The sequence below is a fragment of the Mus caroli genome, chromosome 6 (genome assembly GCF_900094665.2).
Source record: "Mus caroli chromosome 6, CAROLI_EIJ_v1.1, whole genome shotgun sequence".
Lineage (NCBI taxonomy): Eukaryota > Metazoa > Chordata > Mammalia > Rodentia > Muridae > Mus > Mus caroli.
The window spans coordinates 33,589,892-33,609,770 of NC_034575.1; the positions used below are offsets into that span (position 1 = coordinate 33,589,892).

The following is a 19,879-nucleotide window of genomic DNA, read 5'->3' on the forward strand; positions in this document are numbered from 1 at the left end:
TTTAGGACATGGAACTTTGCTGAAGGAAGTACGTCACTGGAGGGGGTAGGGCTTTAAGAGTTTGTATCCCCATCCCACTTCCAGTTCGCTCTCTCTTTTTTCCTGTCAGCAGTTAAGATACAATCTCTTAGCTTCCTGCTCCCGCTGCCAAGCCTCCCGCACCATTATGGCCTACCCGCCTGGAACCATAAAGCAAAAGAAGCTCCTTCCTCTAGAACCTGTATCACAGCATCAGGAAAGTAACTAATGCAAGACCATCGCGGCCAACTCTGTGCAGAAGCAGCTCAGCATGGGGCTGGGAGGAGGATGCTGACCCCTTGGCAGCCAAGAAACGAAGTGAAGACAGGAAGGTTCCAAGGCAAGATATGCCTTCAAAGACATAGTTTGACACTCCCCTTGATGAGGCCCCACCTTCTGCAGTTTCCACCACCTCTCCCTAGCCTGTTTAAACTTGGAATCTGTGAATAGATGAATGCATCATGAAGGCAGAACCCCTTGTGGTCCAATGGCAACGCCCAAACAGACACCCCAAAGCGTGCCTTATTAATATCCTAGGCATTTCTCAATGCAATCAAGTTGATAATCAGGCTCAACCACTGTAAAATTCTCTCATGATATTTTCAGAAAAACAGGTATATCTAGAAATCATGGCAGTAAGTGAATCAGCCAGACAATCAGAAAGACGATTGCAGTATGCTCTCTCTCTGGTGGAACGTAGACTTTAAAGCATGTAAGTGTGCAAGTGTGTGTGTGTGTGTGTGTGTGTGTGTAGATCATGAAACTAGAAAGAGGATCTCAAGACAGGAAGAAAAGAATCTAAAGAGAAGTGGGAGCTAAAGAGGGTGATGGAGAACATGTGATTGGAAACTGAAAGAGGATTAAAAAAGAAGTGAAGGACCAGCTAGAGAGAGGGAGGGGTCTGAGCAGGGCAGTCAAGGAGGGAAATGAATGAGAACAAACTGTAACGGCACATATATGTATGAAGATGCCAACAAGAAGCCATCACTTTCTATGCTAATCTAAACATTAAAAAAAACAAAACAAAACAAAGAGTAGTCACCATATATGAATCTCTGAAGCTCTCCTACTCCACTTCTCCTCAAGATACTGGACAGAATCTCTAAGCCTTAGGGTATTTGCCTCTACAATATGCAACATAATTAATTGTCTGTTCACTGTCAAGCTGTCCTGACAGGATGTAAACTCCACAACAAGAAGTTCTCTCTTGCCCACCCTGTGATTCCAAGCACCTAGAGCGGTGTCTGGCACATAACAGGTGCTTGTTAAATATTTGTTAAGTGACTAAATGAATTGCCTCTTGGTACATATTTCTTCACAACAAATGTATCCCCAAGGAAACCTCAAACCTTAGGAAGATCTTATTTCACTAATTTGGGTAATTGATATTTTCTAGAAGACAAAAAGAACAGGGAGAAATTTCTCTTAAAAATCAAACCTTAGAGGAAGAGGAATCATAACTGTCCTTATCAGGGGCTGGCCCACGGAAGTATAAAACTGTGAAAGGTATACCACAGAAGGTCATCTTGGGATCTGAAGGCTGAATAAAGGAAACGTGTATTGGTGGGACCAGTGGGGCTCCATTAGCAAAGGAATTAGGTCCTTCCTGGTCTGCCAGATCACAGCCTGCTCCCAAAGTGTTGTAGTTGCCTGGAGCCCACCTCTCTGGGGTCATCTTAGGGCACCAGAAAGAACACAGGATTAGAAGCCATCATCCGGTCTTGACCCAGCTATTCTTAGCCAGGAAGTCCCATGAATCTTTCAGCCATTTGGTCACCTTTAAAACATACTTGAGCACCTGCCTGGATCATAGATCCATTGATGTGGGATTCAGAGGTCACTAAGGTCACCCAGATCCCTGAGACAGAACCATCAGGGATCCAGGAGACCAATGGTGATTTCTGTACTTCTCTGGCCTGCGTTTCAAAGACCTCTTATAGTCCACTGGCATCTTAGGGGAGACCCTAGACATTAGGAGTCCCTTCCATAACTGCTCAAGGCTAGCTGAGCCTGCATGTGGGTATGTAAGGCCTCTCATTTTTATGTCACCAGAGTCCTTGCCCTGGTGCATCCTCCTGAGTGAGGGTTGTTCTTGGGAGATGGTGTCTCCTGTCCAGTTGTCTCCTCTCTTTGCGCTCATTTCCTTAGGTATGAAATGTGTGTGTGTGTGTGTGTGTGTGTGCGCGCGCGCGCACGTGCACTTATGTATATGATCATCTTGAAGCATCCTTCTGTTTCTAAATTACCATTATGTATGCTTAAAAATACTCCCTGCTGAGGCTGGAGAGATGGCTCAGCAATTAAAAGCACCAACTGCTCTTCCAGAAGTTCTGAGTTCAATTCCCAGCAACCACATGGTGGCTCACAACCATCTGTAATGGGGTCTGATGCCCTCTTCTGGTGTGTCTGAAGAGAATGACAGTGTACTTACATATATAAAATAAATAAATCTTTTAAAATACTCCCTGCCCAAGTTTCTCCCCAGGTATGTCTGAATCTCTTATTAAAATTTCCCTTTCTTGTTGTCACACAACCAGCTCAGAACAGCACATCCCTCCCTGGCACTGGGTTCTTCTGGTTTCATTGTCTTTTCAGAACTAACAATGCTCTTTACCAAATTCTCTATTTGTATTCTGAGCCTGTGGGGTAGATGATTTTGCCATACACTTCCAGGTAAATGTATATTCTATATGTATCTATATAATAGGAGGGGTGGAACACACACACACACACACACACACACACACACATACACACAATCTCCCTACAGTATCCAAGAATATATATATGCCTGGGCATAACGTGTAGGCAAAAATATTCAGGGACAGCCAAATGACTATTTTAATGTTTCTTTGTCCCTGTGGAACCATTCAACTATTTATTTAGTAGCTTGATGCTGTTGGCATCAACAACTTTGCCTTATAGGCTGTTTTTCATGTTTATGATTCTTACTGTGAAAAAAATAGCTTGCCTAACATCTGTTCTGAATTTGTTTTGGGTTTTTTTTCTTTATTTTTATTTATCTATTCCCGATTGAATTAAATTTGCGCCAAGGACACTCAGCTGAATTGGAATCTTCTGTGTCCTTCAGGATTTCTACACACTTCAATACATCTCTTAATTACTCTTTTTTTTTTTATTGTTATGAGATACACATACATACCCCGCTCACACAGGCAGATTGGCTTGCAGCTTACCTCTGCCTGTCCCCCTCTGGGGAATACGTTTTATTAACTGAATAAATTAAGTGGGCGGATAGACTCGATAGAGGAGGGAGGTTTATCATTATAGGTTTTGTTTCAGATATTTTTTTCCTTGCTGCCCAATTCTCTCCTGTAGCCATCTCTCTGTTTTTGGAGAAAGATTTACTATAACTTAATATAGTCATAACTCACCAGGACGGGGGTTGGGGGAGGGGATACTTCATCTTTCAGATGAAGACTCTGAGGGCCGGAGCCGGGAAGCTATCTTCCTGCTTACATCCAGAAACGATGGAGAAGAGGGGCCTCTGAGCCACAGACTCAGAAGTAGATCGTTGCCTGGACCTGTGACTCCTGGCAGACAAGCTTAGGGCCTTTTGGGAAACACAGGAAGCCCCCCACCCCCACCCCGGGGAACCCAGACACTATACCATTGCAGTGGTCCCTTTCGCACAGAGCAAGCCCCACCCATGTTGCTGTGGGTGTGGTTGGGGTGGGGGTGGTTAGGAAAGCATGCAGAAGGTGGCATGAGCTTGAGAAAGAACAGAGCAAACCATAATGAGGTTTCCTCTTCTTGAGGCCCACCCTGGTGGATCCATGATTCTCTGATCTTTTCTGGGATGGCTTCATATGGGACTCCAGACCCCATTAGCCTCCCTGTTGTCACTAATGCTTAGAAACCTACCTAGCGACTAACATGCATATTCCTAGCAGTCAGCAGGACTGTTCTCAAGAAGGGTGAAAACCTGCTTTAATCTAACACTTGGAATGTTGACCAGACATAGAGACAGCGGCCTAGATTTGAAGGGTTTGCCCAGTGTCTCCAAACAGATCCAAAAGCAATGCCCCCTGTCACCAATCCTCTGCTCACCATCCTTGCTCAAAGTGGGACGGGCACCCACTTTGTGTCCTTGACTCTTCAGGCTAGTGCACTGATCTTCCAGTGATACAGGATAGCAGGGATGGCTGTCCTATCTCCACAATGCTCCCCATTGGCCCTTCTTTAGAATTGTCTGCTCAATAGTGACGTCCCTATCTGTGTGTAGCACTGAGATGACAGTGGTGGCAGAGGCCACCATTCCTCCCCTCAACAGAGTTTCATTGCTGTCTCTGCTCAAAGAAAGTTATCATCTGGTTTGGAAGGGAAACACAGACACTGCCTGTGGTCTGAATAGAATTGCACCCCACACACACACTCATGTGTTTAAATATTTGGCCATAGGGAATGACATGTCCTTCTGGAGGAAGTGTGTCACTGTGAGATTAGGCTTTAAGGTCTCATATGTCCAAGCCACTCCCAGTGTGGCTTGCAGTCTTCTTCTGCTGCCTGCAGATCAAGATGTTCCTTCCCCAGCACCATGTCTGCCTGTGTATTGCTGTGCTTCCCACCATGATGAGGGTGGTCTAAACTGAAACTGTAAGCCAGCCCCAGTGGAATGTTTTCCTTTACAAGAGTTATCTTGGTCGTGGTGTCTCTTCAGAGCAATAGAACCCTAACTAAGACACTGTCCAAGGTGCATGAGAGATCTTGGTAGGGAATGATAGTGCTCCCAAAACAGAACAGGAATGGAACCTGGGGTTCAGGCTGCGAGCACTAAAGCTTTTGGGGGGAGGTGGCACTTGACTGTGGCCTTGTGGGAAGCATAAGGAACAAAAGGGAAGGTAAACTCTACTTGGTAAGAGCCATCAGGGAAAGTCTTGAAGACAGGGAAGGTGGGGAAGAATGCAGAAAGCTACTGTTAAAGGAGACAGAGATGGTCCACAACTCATCATACAATAGAGTCCTGACTTCTAGGCTCGGGATGTTGGCGATTGTCTTTACTCAAACCTATGGACTTGTTTAAAACAGGTCTTGCAGGCTGTACTCCTGACTGACGATGAGATGGGCTTGGGGGATGGTATGTCTGCTAGGATACCTACCTGTCTGCGATGGGAGGAAGACAGGAGCTGTCAGGGTCCTCTCCAGACAGGACAAAATGGTCAGACACATCTACTGTCAGTGGATGCTGGCTTTCAGGTGACAATGCTTCCCATAGCTGAAGGAATAGCAATAGCTGTCTCTGCAGTAGATGGCAGACCATTCCCTGAGGAGACCTCTGGGTAACCCATCTCAGCATCACCACAGCATGGAAACTGGTGAGATGATATTTTGGCAGAAGCCTTGGCTTGAGGTCAAAGGTGGTCTGAGGATTCTATACATCCAACTCCAATGACACTTTGTCCCTCTCGATCTAAGACTGTATGCTAGCCACAGAGAGGAATTACACAAGCTAGGAAGACAGTCAGGGGGTCAGTAGAAAGGGTGTCCCTTTAACTGACAACTATGTTGTTAGAACATGAGTCTTATTGTTGGACTTAGCAACTCAGAGAACAAGAGTGGTAAGTAATTCTTTTGGCTCACCAGATGCTGTAAAGGAATCCATGAACTTTGGTAGGAAAACAGCAGGGCCCTGGTTAAAGGTCAAGGAATTGGCACTTGTTTCAAATAATGGAAACCCATCAGAGCTTACAGTGAGTGCAGTGATATACTCACCTTCTGTCCCCTGAAGGTAGGTTTGGCCTTCGTGGGAATTGGCTTTGTAGAAACAGATGCCCACCCCCACCCAACCACCCACCACCCTACTGAGAGCCACTGCAAGTAAAAGCAGCAAAGCTCAAATACAGTTGGCATGAGGGTTAGAAAGTGATTCCAGTACCTTCCACTTGTAATATGGAAATTATAGCTTCTCTCTAGCACTGAGGGGCTGCCATACCAAGAGGAGCAGCTAGCCCAGGGGCCATTAACCCAGGGGAAGCTGCTAGACCAGGGTAGCTGTGAGTCCAGGAGTCGCTGCTTAAGCCAAATGTCCAAGAGCAGCTAACTCTCATTAACTTTCTCTGGACTTCTTGGAATTTGTGAGTCACATTCATTGACAGAGCACACGGCCACCTTTTCCCGTGGGGCTTCCTGATATTTCTGTATCTGGCCAAGGTGAGGTGGAGGCCCAGACAGTGGCTGCTGTATAGCATCTTTTACTGCTAGGAAGTAAGGCTGTTGCCAAGGCATGGATTTGTTAGATACCTGGTGTCTAGTGGTGCATGGCAGGTCCTGTCAATCATGTTCAGATCCCTTCTGCTGATGTGGGGGTGTCAGGCTTTTATCAGGAACCTGTTCATCCCCTCATGGGCACCCATAAGTTCATTTCGCATAGTCAGGGGCCATCACCATTCACTGTCCACACTAACAGCAGCTTCATTGCTGACCAACTTCCTGCTGACCTTCACCATGACCTCAAAGTAGACATGATTTGTTCAAGGTGGCACAACTATTAATTACAAACAAGGCCTGGATCTGAGTCCCCAAGGCTCCAGTGCCCAAAGACACAGCACCGTCACCTCAGCCTGACCCCTGACAGCCTCAGTAGACCAACCCAGCAACAACCCCCTTCCTACTTCTTCCAAAAAGTCACGAACATGCTTCAAAATCCTGAGACATTAAAGAAACAACGACTGAGAAAAGGGGAAGTGGCCACAATTCTCTGCTTCAGATACACACCCAGTATATTTTCCTCCAGACTTGCAAGAATTTGTCAGCTGGGTGCCTGGCAGAGTATATGCTCAATAAACACTTCTTGAATGTACTAATTAATGCTGGAGTTGACTGTTATTTATTAACAGGCCCACAGTGCTATTTTTACAAGGTGCACCTCCATCTAGTTGTGGAGCCTGGGCCTTTCCATATGACTGTGAGTGACATGTCCCCACCGCTATCCCGTGAACAACCCCATAGTTTGGTCACCCCTACCAAAGGCAGGCCTTCTGGAACAAGGCCAGGCAGCCCCCAGGCTAATGCCAACAGTCTTGCTTGTCATGATTCCCAGAAAGAAGGCAGCAGTGCTATTTTGGTTAGACTGGTCAGTGGTGGTTTTGTGTGTGTGTGTGTTTTAAGAGAAAAATAAAAGAAAACCACCAATTAAGCAAGTCAAATAAGTGTTATTTTTAACTGCACAATACTTCCTTGGTTCGCCTACATTTTCTCTTCAACCAGGTGCTTTGGGGTTGAATAAACACATTATTATGTGCATAAATAAATATAAATGAATAATTGGTTATGAATTTCTTGCCCCTATAGTAGTCAACGTGCAACTTGGATTAGCGGGGAGTGAGCCCTCACCTCCTTCATTAGGCTGGAAAGGAGTTTCTGGTCCATTAGGCAAGAATCTGTTCTCCAACTGCACCTTTAAAAGACACAGTTAGTTGTGGGGGAGAACGATACAGACAATATGGCTGGAATCTGCCTGGCCCCTTTGCACACCTGCTTGCTCTGGATTTCACAGATCAGGCTAGTCTGGGGAGAGAGGGAAGGTTGGCCATCTTGGAGAGAGGGACACCTCGGAGGCAGGGTCAGACGGTCCTTGTCTTGGGCAAGTCTTAGTTTCCTGTTCTAGAAGGGAGTAGGATGGCTTCCTCTTCCATTTTCTTCAAAACTTAATGTGGTGGTGGAGCTAGTGTAGGAGGCTCAGAGCCAGGCAGGAAGCAAGCACCAGTGCTAGTGACTGTGACCACGAAGGTTCTGAGGAAGACCCACAACCTAGCCATGCATCACTGACCAGTTTCATGGTTTGGGACGTTTCTTTGCACCTTATTGGCTTCACTTTCAAGAACCGTATTTCCTTCTAAATTAATAGGATTGATAGGATTAAATCAATAGGGAATTATAATAATCACCTAGATTTTACTCCCGTGTTTCAGCTGCAACATAGTCTGAAGAGTTTGTGTCTAAAACTGTCCCCCACAACAGGTGACAGGTGAGCGTGGCTCCCACCTGCTGAGCACACCACCTCAGGGAGCAGGAAACAGGGGGCAGGAAAATACATACCACTCATTCTATTTCCTTTTGCTATCACCAAACACTTCAGACTGAATGAGTTATAAATAGGAAAGGTTTCTCCAACTCACAGTACTGGAGGCAGAGAGGCTCTGACCGGATGCACATGGACATTCCACGCAGAGTCCTAAAATGATACAAAACACCACATGGTGAAAAGAGTTCACCCTGGAGATGGAGTACCAAAGTGGTCTTTATAACGGATCTGCTCTCAGTGTGACCCATTAACCCATCTATTCTTAGCCTTTGTGGCCTAATTAGCCCCTGAAGGGCCCGCCTGGATACACCTCGGAAGGCATCCCTCTCAATGAAGATTAAATACAGCAAAGGTTTTTGTGGAGACATTTAAACCAAAGTGCATACTAAAAAATAACTCAGAGAGCAGATTTCTGAACTCCGTAGGGTGGGAGGGCGACTTCCCCAGGGGAAGTGGTAAGCAGACTCATGTGGTAGAGCCATCCCAGACTCCAGAAAGGAAGGCCGCAACTCTGGAAGTCAAATACATTTTTCTCTATTTAAGATCTTGCCAGAAGCTCCTCAAACTACAGATGAGCATTTTTATAAGCATAAATTCACAAGATTACACAATTTACATGTAAAATGGGGCCAGCTTCCCCCCGAGGTTCATAAAGTAGCTCTGAGGCAATTCTAAAGGAATTGTTGCAAAATTGGTTTTAGCATTAGTAATATTACTAGAAAAATATGGAAAGACTCCCGTGGCGGCTCCTTCCACCAGAATATACAAGTATTATTTTGCTTTTTAAAAAAAATTCAAAGGGTGTACAAAATTATTTTGATCATAAGAAACTCAATACAAATATCTTGCCAAAATTGAGTGCCTCCCAGAGTCTAACTGGTTTTCTTTTACATCTAAGGATTTGGGGAAATACAAATGGGCATTGTCCTCTGTTCATAGATCAGGGTGGGGCCCCAGTCTGTTCATTGTCCATGGCATCAGAATCCCCAGGGAGCTTGTTAAAATAAGAGGTGACTGGTCCCACTCCTGCCCAAGACTAGGGCCTGGTAGGCCTGGGTGGGGCCCATCTTTCTTTGAATGCTCTGTTCTTAGTTTTAGCCAGCTGCTAAGGTTCTCAGTGCTGTCGTGGGAGGGTGGCCCCATGTTCTTGCATCAGAATCTGAGAGCAAGTATTTATTGTAGATTTCTGGGGCCCACCCAAGCTTGGTAGAACAGGCTTGGCTGGGAACAGGGCAATGTCTTTAAACTTCATCAAGTTCCTGAATGACTTGTAAGAAATTATCTTAGTTTGAAAGAATTATAGATGCATGGGAATTTGCAAATAAATAAACAAGAAAAATGCACAGGGAGGTCCAGTGTCTTTTTTTCCCTAGTTTACCCCTTGGCGATCTACAACACATGCAGGTAAAACTAAAACTAGCTATCAAAACCAGCAGGTGGAACTCAGTTCATGCACAGGGATTATTCAGATTTTATGCAATTATATTGCACATATGGGTGTGTATGTATAGAATATGTATGTATGTGTGTGTCTCTCTCTCTGCCAATACTGTAGTTTCAACTGCTATAGTCAAGTTGCTGGTATACTCATTTCTCTTGCTTCTTTCTTCAAAAAAAAAATCAGTTATTCTTAATCTTTTGTCTTTCCATACAAATTTGAGAGTAAGTTTGCCTTTGCTTACATTAATTCATGGGAGGAAAGGCATCACATCTGCAGGTGGTTTAAGGAGGATTGGACCTTTATAGTGTTTTCCAACCCATGAACATCGTTTGTCTCTGCAGTTACACATGGGTTCTTAGATTTCTTTCATCAACATTGTGTGTGTGTGTGTGTGTGTGTGTGTGTGTGTGTGTGTGTGTGTTGTTTTGCTTGTTTTATTTTGATAGGAACTAGATCTAGGACCTCATGAGCTAGGAAAATATTCTTCCACTAGGTTCCATGGTAGGTTGGTTCTGTGTGGATTTTCTCTAAACGTTCAAAAAAGTCATCCGTACTATAGTCGCTTGGATGGGATTTCCTGTAGGCTTAGGTGGTGGTGCTGTTTGGTGAGGCTTAGGAGATGGGGTCTTGCTGGAGGCAATACATCACTGGTTGGGGACGGGAAATTAAAAGTTTAAATCTTTCCACCACTTCTGGTTAGCTCGCCCTGCTTTGTGCTCTCAGGTGAGGATGTGAGCTCTCAGCCTCCTGCTCTGGCTTTCATGCCATGATGAACGCTTATCCATCTGGAACCATGAGCCAAACTAAGTTCCTTCTTGTATGAATTGCCTCGGTCATAATGTCTCATCACAGCAGTAGAAAAATAACTAATACATGTGTGCATGTGAGTGTGTGTGCATGTGTGTGTGCATGCCTGCTTATGTGTGTGTATGCGTGTGTCCTTGTGTGTGTACATGCATGCATACATGTGCTGAACTATGTGTGCAAACCTGTAGAGGTCAACTATGAGAGACGATTCTCTCCTTTCATTATGTAAATCCTGTGGATTGAACTCAGGTCATCAGACTTGTTGAGCCATTTTGCTGGCCCAGTTTTCTTTCTTTCTTCTTTAATGAGACAAAATTGGGATTTAATTAAGAAGGAATTTTGGTAAAGGAAAGTGGATGTTGGTTAAGAACAAAGATGACAGCTGCTGTGGTGTGTGAGTATTTTTACACATTGCTGGGTTTGATTTGTTGAAGATTTTTGTGTCTAAGACACACAAGATGCGAGGCCATGCAGCTCTCCTTTGCTGTCTTCATCTGGGTATTAAGATAATACCTACCACCTTTGGAGGTGACGCTGAGCCATGTTTCAAGCTTTTACTTTCTAGAAGAAATTGCCAAGAGTCATTGTTACTTGTTTGTAAATGATCAGAAGAGTTTTCTACTAAAACCATCTGGGCCTGGAGGTTCAGGAAATTTAAAAATATGAATTCCATTTTTGAGGTCATAGGACCATTCGGACTGTTTTCCCATACTTTTATTTTATTAGTAGTGTTTTTATCAACATGGAAAGCAATGGATCCAAGACAGCATTTTCATGCACACTTTTTCAGTCAGCTGCCACTCCCTTTCCTATCCTTCTGTCCCCTTATGCAGTTCTTCCTTTGTCCAGTATGTGGGCATTTGAACGAGGGTCCATACAGGTGGGCATCAGACTACAGGTGGGTGTGAGCTGCCATGTGGGTGCGAGAACCAACACCCGATCCTCCACAAGAGCAGCAAGTACACCCAAAGGCTGAGCTACCACACTCCCTACTCTTGATTTATTAAATATTTTTATCATTTTGTGTCTTGTTCTTAGTAGTTGCATAACTATGCATACGTAATTGATCTTGGTCTATGGGTGTGGCTACCTTGGCACTTTGGGTGCCATGTGAAAACCTTCCCTCTTTACTTCAGAATGTAACTGTCTCTAGCTTCCCCTCCAAGTACTCTGACCAAAGTTGACACTTCAGCTCTTGCTTTAGCCATCAAACATACTTTACGAAGTGTGTGGGCCAGAGGGACAGCCTGTTACCTTTTACCCATTCTGTGGTCTTTGTTTTGGGAAGTTTATTCTGTTATCATTTCACTTCTCACTGGATAACCTTCTTCAGTCTTCCTTTGAGAGTACATCTGCTAGTGATAAACTCTTAGTCTCGGTTCTTAAAATGCTTTTTAAAACCTGTTTCCTGAAATCCACCAAAGAGATAATGGAAAATTCTTTGCTTGTACCACTTGACAATGTACCAATTCCTTCTGACCTCCATGATTTTGACCTGTGTATATGTCCATGTTTGTGCATGTGTATATACATGTCTGCACACATGCACACGTGTGCTCATGTGTGTGGCAGTCAGAGATCAATGCTGCATGGCGTCCTCTATCTCTCTCAACTTTGTACTTTGAGACTGTCTTTCACTGAAATTGGAGCTCACTGATTGACAAGATTGACAAGGGTTCTCCTGTCTCCTCCTCTTCAGTGTTAGATTACAGGTATGCACCATCATGCCCAGATGTTTTTCTGCATGGATGCTGGGAATCTGAACTTAATTTCAGTATTGAGCAAGTCCACTCCAGTCCTCTAGTTTCCGGGGTCTTTCTGTCTGTTTCTCTCTTCCTCTCCCTCCCTCCCCTCCCCGCTCCTTCTCTCCCCTGCTTTGTGTATTGTTCATATATGTGTAGGTGCATGCACCTGTGTATACAGAAACTGTAGGAGGGCCACAAGTATCTTGCTGTCACTCCCCCATCTTATTCTCTTATGACAGGATCTCTCACGGAACCTAGAGCTAAGCCACCCAGCCATCCCCCTGTCTCCACATACTAGGGTTATCGAAACACTGACGTATCCAGCTTCATGATGGGTTCTGAGAACTGAACTCAGACCTCACGTTTGCACAAGCTCTCTTACCTAGCCACCTATCTTGTGAGGGTCAGTCTCCATGATTCCTGCTGAGAAATTTGCTGTCCTTTGATTTAATATCCCCGCAAGGGGCCCTTTTAAAGATGTTTCTTCTTTCTTTATAGCACCTTTCTCCCGGAAGCTCAGTTGTGACATGCCTTGGTGTGTGTTTACCCTATCTGAGGTCCATTTGGCTCCTTTTTTTTTTTTTCTTGAATTTTTATAATCTTTTTTCAAATTGGGACTTTTTCATCAGCTAAAATTTCTTCAGATGAAGGTGATTTTATGCACACTTTAAGTCTGAGAAGCCCTGCTTTGGGTAGAGGTGAAGGGTCTGGACCCTCCTTAATGTAGACAGCGTCCTGTAAGTGTTTGTTCTTCTCAGCTGGGCATCTGTAGCTTGCTCTAGTTCCCCGAAGACTCTGTGACACCTGCCACAGAGTTTAGAAAAGTGTTGGTTTATGGCTCGGCTGGGTTATTCTCAGTATTCTTGGTTAAAAACAGTACAACTAGTTGGTGGTCTCCCCTTCTGTGCACCACATCTGTTGAATTCCTGTGGTTTGCAGACTTCCCTAACAATTTTGTAAAATAGGATTGCATGGTTGCATATTTTCTGAGTACCTAATAGGAACCAGATAAATCTTTTTTCCTAAAAAAAAAAAAAAAAAAAAAAAAAAAAAAAAAAGTGTGTGTGCACATGTGTTCTATTGTGCGGCTCACTCAAGTGTCGTGCACGTGTGCATGTGGGTGCACATGTGTGTGCAAGCATGTGGAAACCACAGGCCAATTCTGGGCTTCAGCCTTAATTACTCCCCATTTTACTGTTTGAGACACGGTCTTTCACTGGGCCTGGGGCTCACAGCTGGCTGGCCTGTGATTCTCAGAATCCAACTGTCTCCACACCACTCTCCCAGCCCTAGGGTTCCAGAGGTGCACTGCCACGCCCAGCTTTCTTTACATAAATGCTGGGGACCGGTGTTCACATCGCAGTTGTGCTTATGTGAAAGGTACTTTGCCAATTGGGCCACCTCACCAGGCCCTCTCTTCTTATATTTCCCCTATTTGGTGGTAGGGAAAATGATTTTAAAATGAACACCATTTTGGCTCACGAAAGCTGAGTCAGAATACTAGAGCAAACTCAGCTGCTTTTGTGTGTGTGTGTGTAATGTTACATCCCTTCTAAAGTCTGACCCATGGTGCTCAGCCAGTTACACCCAGGAACATGTCATCTCACACACTGGAAGCATGCCTGGTGTCCCCATAATTACTCAACTTCACTGTTAACAGTTGGTTTCTAGTTACTCACAGTGGTACTTAAGCAAGCAGAAGGGGGCCTGACCCAGTGCTAACGCTGACTCCTTTGCCCATTCACACATCTACTCTATCCAACTACTTGGACCAACTCAGGCTCATCTTCAGAAACTCAGTTTGGGAACCATCTCTGGGAATTCTTCATGTCACCCCCACCCCCCACCCCAGACACTGACCTAGGAGTCCCCTCTGATCTCACACCAGCCAGAACATCCTGCTGTGTGCTAACTGCCATTCTGTTACCCCCATCAGATGAAGTCTCCCCCCCTCCCCTGGAGGCAGGGACTGGGTCTTGGTGGGTTAGGTCCTTCTGTGTCCATAAAGATAAACCGCATCTGTAAAGCACTTCCCCTGGCCAGAGCTCACCAGCATCAGGTGACTGGCTGAGGCTTCTCAGATGCTCTATCTGCTGAACTTCCTGTACAAAGTTCAGGCTTCCTGAAGCAGGATTAAGTATCCCCACAGTCTCACAAACATCTGCTTATTCTTCTAGTGTAGAATTAGTATAAATGTCTTTGTTCTAAAATGCAGATCTCTCACGTTTGGAAAACTCGGCCATTTCCCCTCCATTTTACTGCTGGATCTCGGGAGCCCTCGTTAGGGTGTTGACATTTATTGACCTGTCTTTCCTAAGCTGCCTGAGTCAGGGACTGTGTTTCATCTAACTTTCCAGTTCTGGGACGAGGTGGCAGTCCACAAGTGTTGATGGGAAGAGCTTTGGTGGCACTTTACCACAGATCTACAATTGCTTATACCATGGGAGCCTGTGCTCTCCAATCTCTATGTATTAATTCCCCCCTTAGCATCCACCCTTCATCCTCAACCCCCATGAGTTCTTCTGGGAGGTAGAAGGAGTGGGTGATATCAACGTTACATTTTAAAGCAGTTTTGTTTGTCCCCTCCTAGGTACTATCTTGGCCGTCGGATGCACGTTGTCATCTCAGAGCCAGACATGATCAAGCAGGTGTTGGTTGAGAACTTCAGTAACTTTTCCAACCGAATGGTATGTGGTTTCCTCTCTGCGCAATCCTTATGAATATGAGTATGGAGGGGTGGCTTGTGACAGGTAACCTCGGTTGACAGTCTGACACACTTAGGAAAAGGGAACCTCGGTAGAAAACTTGCCTCTATCAGATTGACCCATGGGCGTGTCCGTGGGGGCATTTTCTTGATTGTTAGTTGATGTTAGATGTCCCAACCTGCTGTGGGCAGTTTCATTCCTAGACTGGATTATATAAGAAAGGTAGGTAGACATGGACTTGGAAGCAAGCCAGCAAGCAATGTCCCCCACGGTCTCTCTCTGCCTCAGCTCCTGCTTCCACATTCCTGCCTTGACGTCCTGCCCTGACTCTCATTGATAGTGGCAGCTGTAAATGGAAATAAACCCTTTCCTCCCTAAAGTGCTTTTGGTCAGGGTGCTTAGCACACCAACAAGGATATTAGTTATTTTTCTGTTGTTGCTGCTACTGTGATAAAACACCATGTTCAAGAGCAATTTATAGAAGAAAGAGCTTATTTCAGCTTACAGTTCCAGAGAGATTAGAGTCCATCTTGGCAGGGAAGCATGGCGGCAAGCAGCAGACACAGTGGCCAGATAGGGAGATTGAGAACTGACATCCTCAAACAGAAGCAGGAAGCAGAGAGAAAGCAGGAAGTGAGGTGATCCTACAAATAGTGGAAGTCCTTTCCCGGTGACATACTTCCTTCTAGGAAGATTTCACAAAGGGAGCCAAGTGTTCAAATATCTGAGCCTCTGATGTGTGTGTGTGTGGGGGTAATTCTCATTCAAACCACCACAAACAAGAAGCAAATTAAGTAGCTTCTACGGGGCTGAGGTCTGCTTCCCTCAAAACTTCTAAAAGAGTTCCTGAGAAATGCCCACAACGGCTGCAAAGTTGGCATTTATACCTAGGAAACATTCCAAGAAAACTAGAGCAGAAGAGAAATTGGCGCTGGTAGAAATGCTACAGCCAGGGGAGTTGGCTAAAGCTGTGTTCAAAGCTAGAGGAGCCACGGGGCACGGGCCATGTGACTGAGAAATACCAAGCAAGGTTAATAAATAGCAGCGGGAGAGCAAGCTTTGAGGGTCCTGTGCTTACATCTTTCTTAGGAATCATGTAAGCTCCAGAAGAAAGATAAACAATATCAGTAGGGAAATTAGCCCCCACGGATTAACAGCAGGAGTCTGCAGAGGACCCCCATGCCAGTTCAAGTCTCCAGCCCTCTTCTCCTGCCTTTTACCTCTGATGATCAAATTCCAAATGGAAGAAGCCGTGGTGCTTAGTGCTGCCCACATTTCCTCACAGTGAGAAGACAGAAACTCTAACAAAGGAGGTTAGTGATCTTCGTGTTGGTTCTTAGAGAGTCTCAGGTGAGTTGATAAACAGATGCTTGTGCAAATTTCGACAACCACAGTATCAGCCATCTCTTTCCTGGTCAAATTAAAAACTGTGTGTGTGTGTAAGAGAGGGAGAGACAGAGAGAGACAGAGAGACAGCGCACGTGCATGCTTAAGTGTATGAGTGTGGGTGCCTGCAGGCTACAGAGTGTGTAGAGAGATGTAGAGATCAGAGGACAACCCCAGGCATCTGTCTATTCTTGCCTTCCACCTTATTTAAAACGGAAGCGCTTGTCATTTGCTGCTGCATACACCATACTAGCTGGCAGTGAACTTGTAGGAATTCTGCCTTCACCTTCCATCTTGTAGAAACGCTGGGACTGAAGACATGTGCTGCTGAATCTGACTTTACAGGGCCTGTGGATCCAAACACAGGTTCTCACACATACACAGCAAGCATGTTAGCAACCGAGTCATCGCCGCAGCCCCAAGTTTCACTCACATCTCTTGCAGAGATAGTAAATAATGCATGCATTCGCTTGATGACCATGGCAACCCTGGGCACACCTGCCACAGGACAGGCACAGCAAGGACGCTGATTGTAGAGAGGAAGAAGACAGTGTCTTGACCTCAGGTCTTGTGAAGGAAGCAGACCAGAGGAAACCTTTGCAGCACACATGCAAAGCTCGCACAGCGGCACACCAGGGCCATCCAGAGTTCAGGTGGGAAAACTTACTTAAGGCTGTGCCATGCTTGAGATGAAACCGTAAAACAATAGGCATCCTCTGCTTTCTCTACTGGGTGAGCAATCTAGGGTGGGTTTTTGATCATCCTAAGAAGACATGAGAGGCAGACAGACTCAGCTCTTCAAAGCACTTGCTGCTCTTGCAGAGGAACTGGGCGTGGCTTTCAGCACCCACAGGTCAGTGTGCATTTCCCTGTGATTCCAGTTCTAGGGGCTCTAATGCCAACTTCTGGCCTGTGCCGGCACTCTACCCATGTGGTGCTGGACAAACATGCAGGCACTCATACACATAACATGAAAATTATAAGATTGATACAGTGAGCCTGTCCATTTCACAGACAAGGAAACTGGGACCCACAAAGGTTACATGGCCAGCCTAGTCACAAACTACCTTGAGGATGGGCAGAGGAATGAAGGCCACCTCCCATTTCAAGGCCAGTCCTCTCTGTACTTCTCTACCACAATCGGAGTCTCTGGTAACATTTCTACACATCAAAGCTAAACAGAGTAACCACTCACTCTCAGCCCCAAATGAGCTCATCTTCTAGCCCCAAACAGTGTCCAGCTCCACACCCTACATGGCACTAGAGAAAGGTGACCACTTGGCATCCTGCCTCTGTGTCCTTGGAGTGGCTAAAGGAGTCACAGTAGCTTAGCTGCTCCCTGCTGCTCTGAGAATGATCGTTCTTCCACCCAAAGACCCTTGGCAAGCTCTGGCCTGCTGGGATCTGAAAGACTGAGCCTGATGCTTCAGCCAGGCTTGCAAGTTAAGAGGATATCTGTCCAAGAGCACAAACCACCAAGTCACACCCAAACAGACAACAAGGGTCTCCAGGCTCCTGTAGTGCTTCCTGAGCCCACCTGAGCCCCTGAAGGTGACATGGGCACCAGAGTCGTGAGTCTCTATGTGACTTCCCACCACACCTGAGACAGTCTCTGGGCAGGAGAGCTGGCCCCAAAGAAGGCTGCTCTCTGATGGGCATGTGTGATGCAAACAGATCCAATGAACTGTTGTAGCAGAGACCACTAAATAAAGTTGCCCTTGGCCTCTGTCAGCTTCTCTCCCACACTATTTTTTTTTGGTCCTCTTTAATTTCCTTCCCCCAAACTAGGTCATGGGCCCCAAATTCCAGGCTAAGGCCCAGCATCCCCTTGCATCCAGCAAGGGAGGAAGAGCTCAGGTTTTAGGTCTTCCTGCAAAATGGACGAGCATCTGTAACTCAGACAATTCCCATGTCCCAACCCAATCTCTCTAATATAAGGTGTCCTTCCAGTCATCCCGGCCTCTCTAGTCTTTCCCTAGTCTCCCAGCCTGCCCCCGGATCTTTGCACATGCTGATAGTTCCTACAATAAGAGGTAACATAATAACAGGGGTTGTGCTTCTTAGCAAGGTGAGCTCTAACCTTCCTAAAGCCTCTTGTTCCTCCTTTGGAAACTGGGGATATACAAGCTACCTTACTAGGCTGTTGTTAAGTTAGATGGTATGGCTCATACAAGCTGTGGCAAGCTACCTTACTAGGCTGTTGTTAAGTTAGATGGTATGGCTCATACAAGCTGTGGCCCTGCGCGGTGTGTGGCAGGTCCAACACTTGCTCGGTACCCATTGCCTGTTTTCAGCGCTTCACCTCCTCAGCACCTGTGCAAAACCCAGCTGCTCTCCAAGGCTATCAGATTCTACCTCCTCCAGAAAGCCTTCCCAGCCTCCCCCCACATGTTCCTTCCCAGAAGCAGACTCTCGGTCACCTGCATCATTTATCTTTATTACTGAGCCCATCTGGGACTTCTGGCTTTTGTCCTGACTCGGTGATTTATTTTTCAAACCTAAGGTCTGTTTTTTTCTACACCCCCTTTATGGTCCAAACACCTAGTGACTGTTACGGTTTGCCTGGGAAACGCCTCCCAGTGTGCCCACGTGTTTGATGACTTGCTCCCCAGATGATGCTACTGCTTTAGAAGGCTGTAGAATTTTTAGAATTGGGAGAGCAGTCCTGGATGGAGGCAGTGGGTCCCTGGAGAATGCTATCTGTCTCAGCTTCTGGTCTACCAAGGTATGAACCAGTAGCTTCATGCTCCTGGCGCAGCACAGTGAGCTGCTATCACTACCACGGCTTCCTCACCATGATATAGTTTACATTACACCATGAGGAAGAACAGGTCAGTAAGAGTAAGTTATCTCGGGTCAGGTATTTGGCAACAGCAATGAGAAAGATAAGTAATACAAGTCTTCTGAATTCAGGTAGAATAGTCAAATGTTCACAGGCCGGATCGATCGATCGTCTCTGCAGTAGGAGGGGTGCCTGAACCCGGGGAGCCCCCATCTCCTCCCCAGCAAGGTCATTTTTAAAGACCCATTGTAGATTAAATCTCTAGGAAACCCTGAAGTTAATTTTCCATCTGGGATGACTCTGCTTATCTTCAGCTTTGTTTATGGTCTTTAAAGCAATTCCATATTCATGATAAAAACAACCCTGGTGACTCACTTTAAAAACAAAAAAACACACAGTCATTCGAGTGGGATTTTCTCACAGGTTTCTGAAAGTCAAATTAAACCGGGTTCTGTGGTTCCCTCTTTTCCATATGCTTATTTATCTGCTCAAAGAACTCAAGGAGATTAGTGAGGCCTGCTTTCCCGGACCGACACCATGCCTCCTTCCCTTTAATAAGCCATGTTTACTTAAGTGTTCAGCTTCATTATACATTCACTCGGTAAACATTAAACGCTTACTCCATGCAAGCGTCTACCAAGAGGTCCCTTGTGATACAGAAACACTTCGGCATATTAGTTTGATGCATTAAATGAAAAGGAACTTAAATAACACATAGCTTCATTTTCCACCGTTGAGAGCCCACTGCTGCTCACACATCCCATTTTTGAGTCATGTAGCTTCAAGGACAAGCTGGTAGAGCGTGGTTGTGTGAAGCGCTGGGAGGGACCCATGGAGCTGAGGTGACATGACAGGGGACTCTAACACACATCAGTTCTGAGTAAATATTGAATAAAAAAAATCATTGAGTGAAGTATTTTATTTCAGCTGGGCATGGAGGCGCAGGCTTAG

The 19,879-nt window shown here is 45.6% G+C and overlaps 1 protein-coding gene across 2 annotated transcripts in view; it reads left to right on the plus strand.

The window, feature by feature from the left end:
• The window catches only part of Tbxas1 (thromboxane A synthase 1), a 168,681-nt gene that overhangs the window by 48,514 nt on the left and 100,288 nt on the right, over window positions 1–19,879 (plus strand). For both annotated transcript variants that reach the window (XM_021165134.1, XM_029478679.1), the window contains exon 4: window positions 14,646–14,742. In XM_021165134.1, the coding sequence (XP_021020793.1) occupies window positions 14,646–14,742 (97 nt within the window). The remainder of the gene's footprint in view (window positions 1–14,645; window positions 14,743–19,879) is intronic.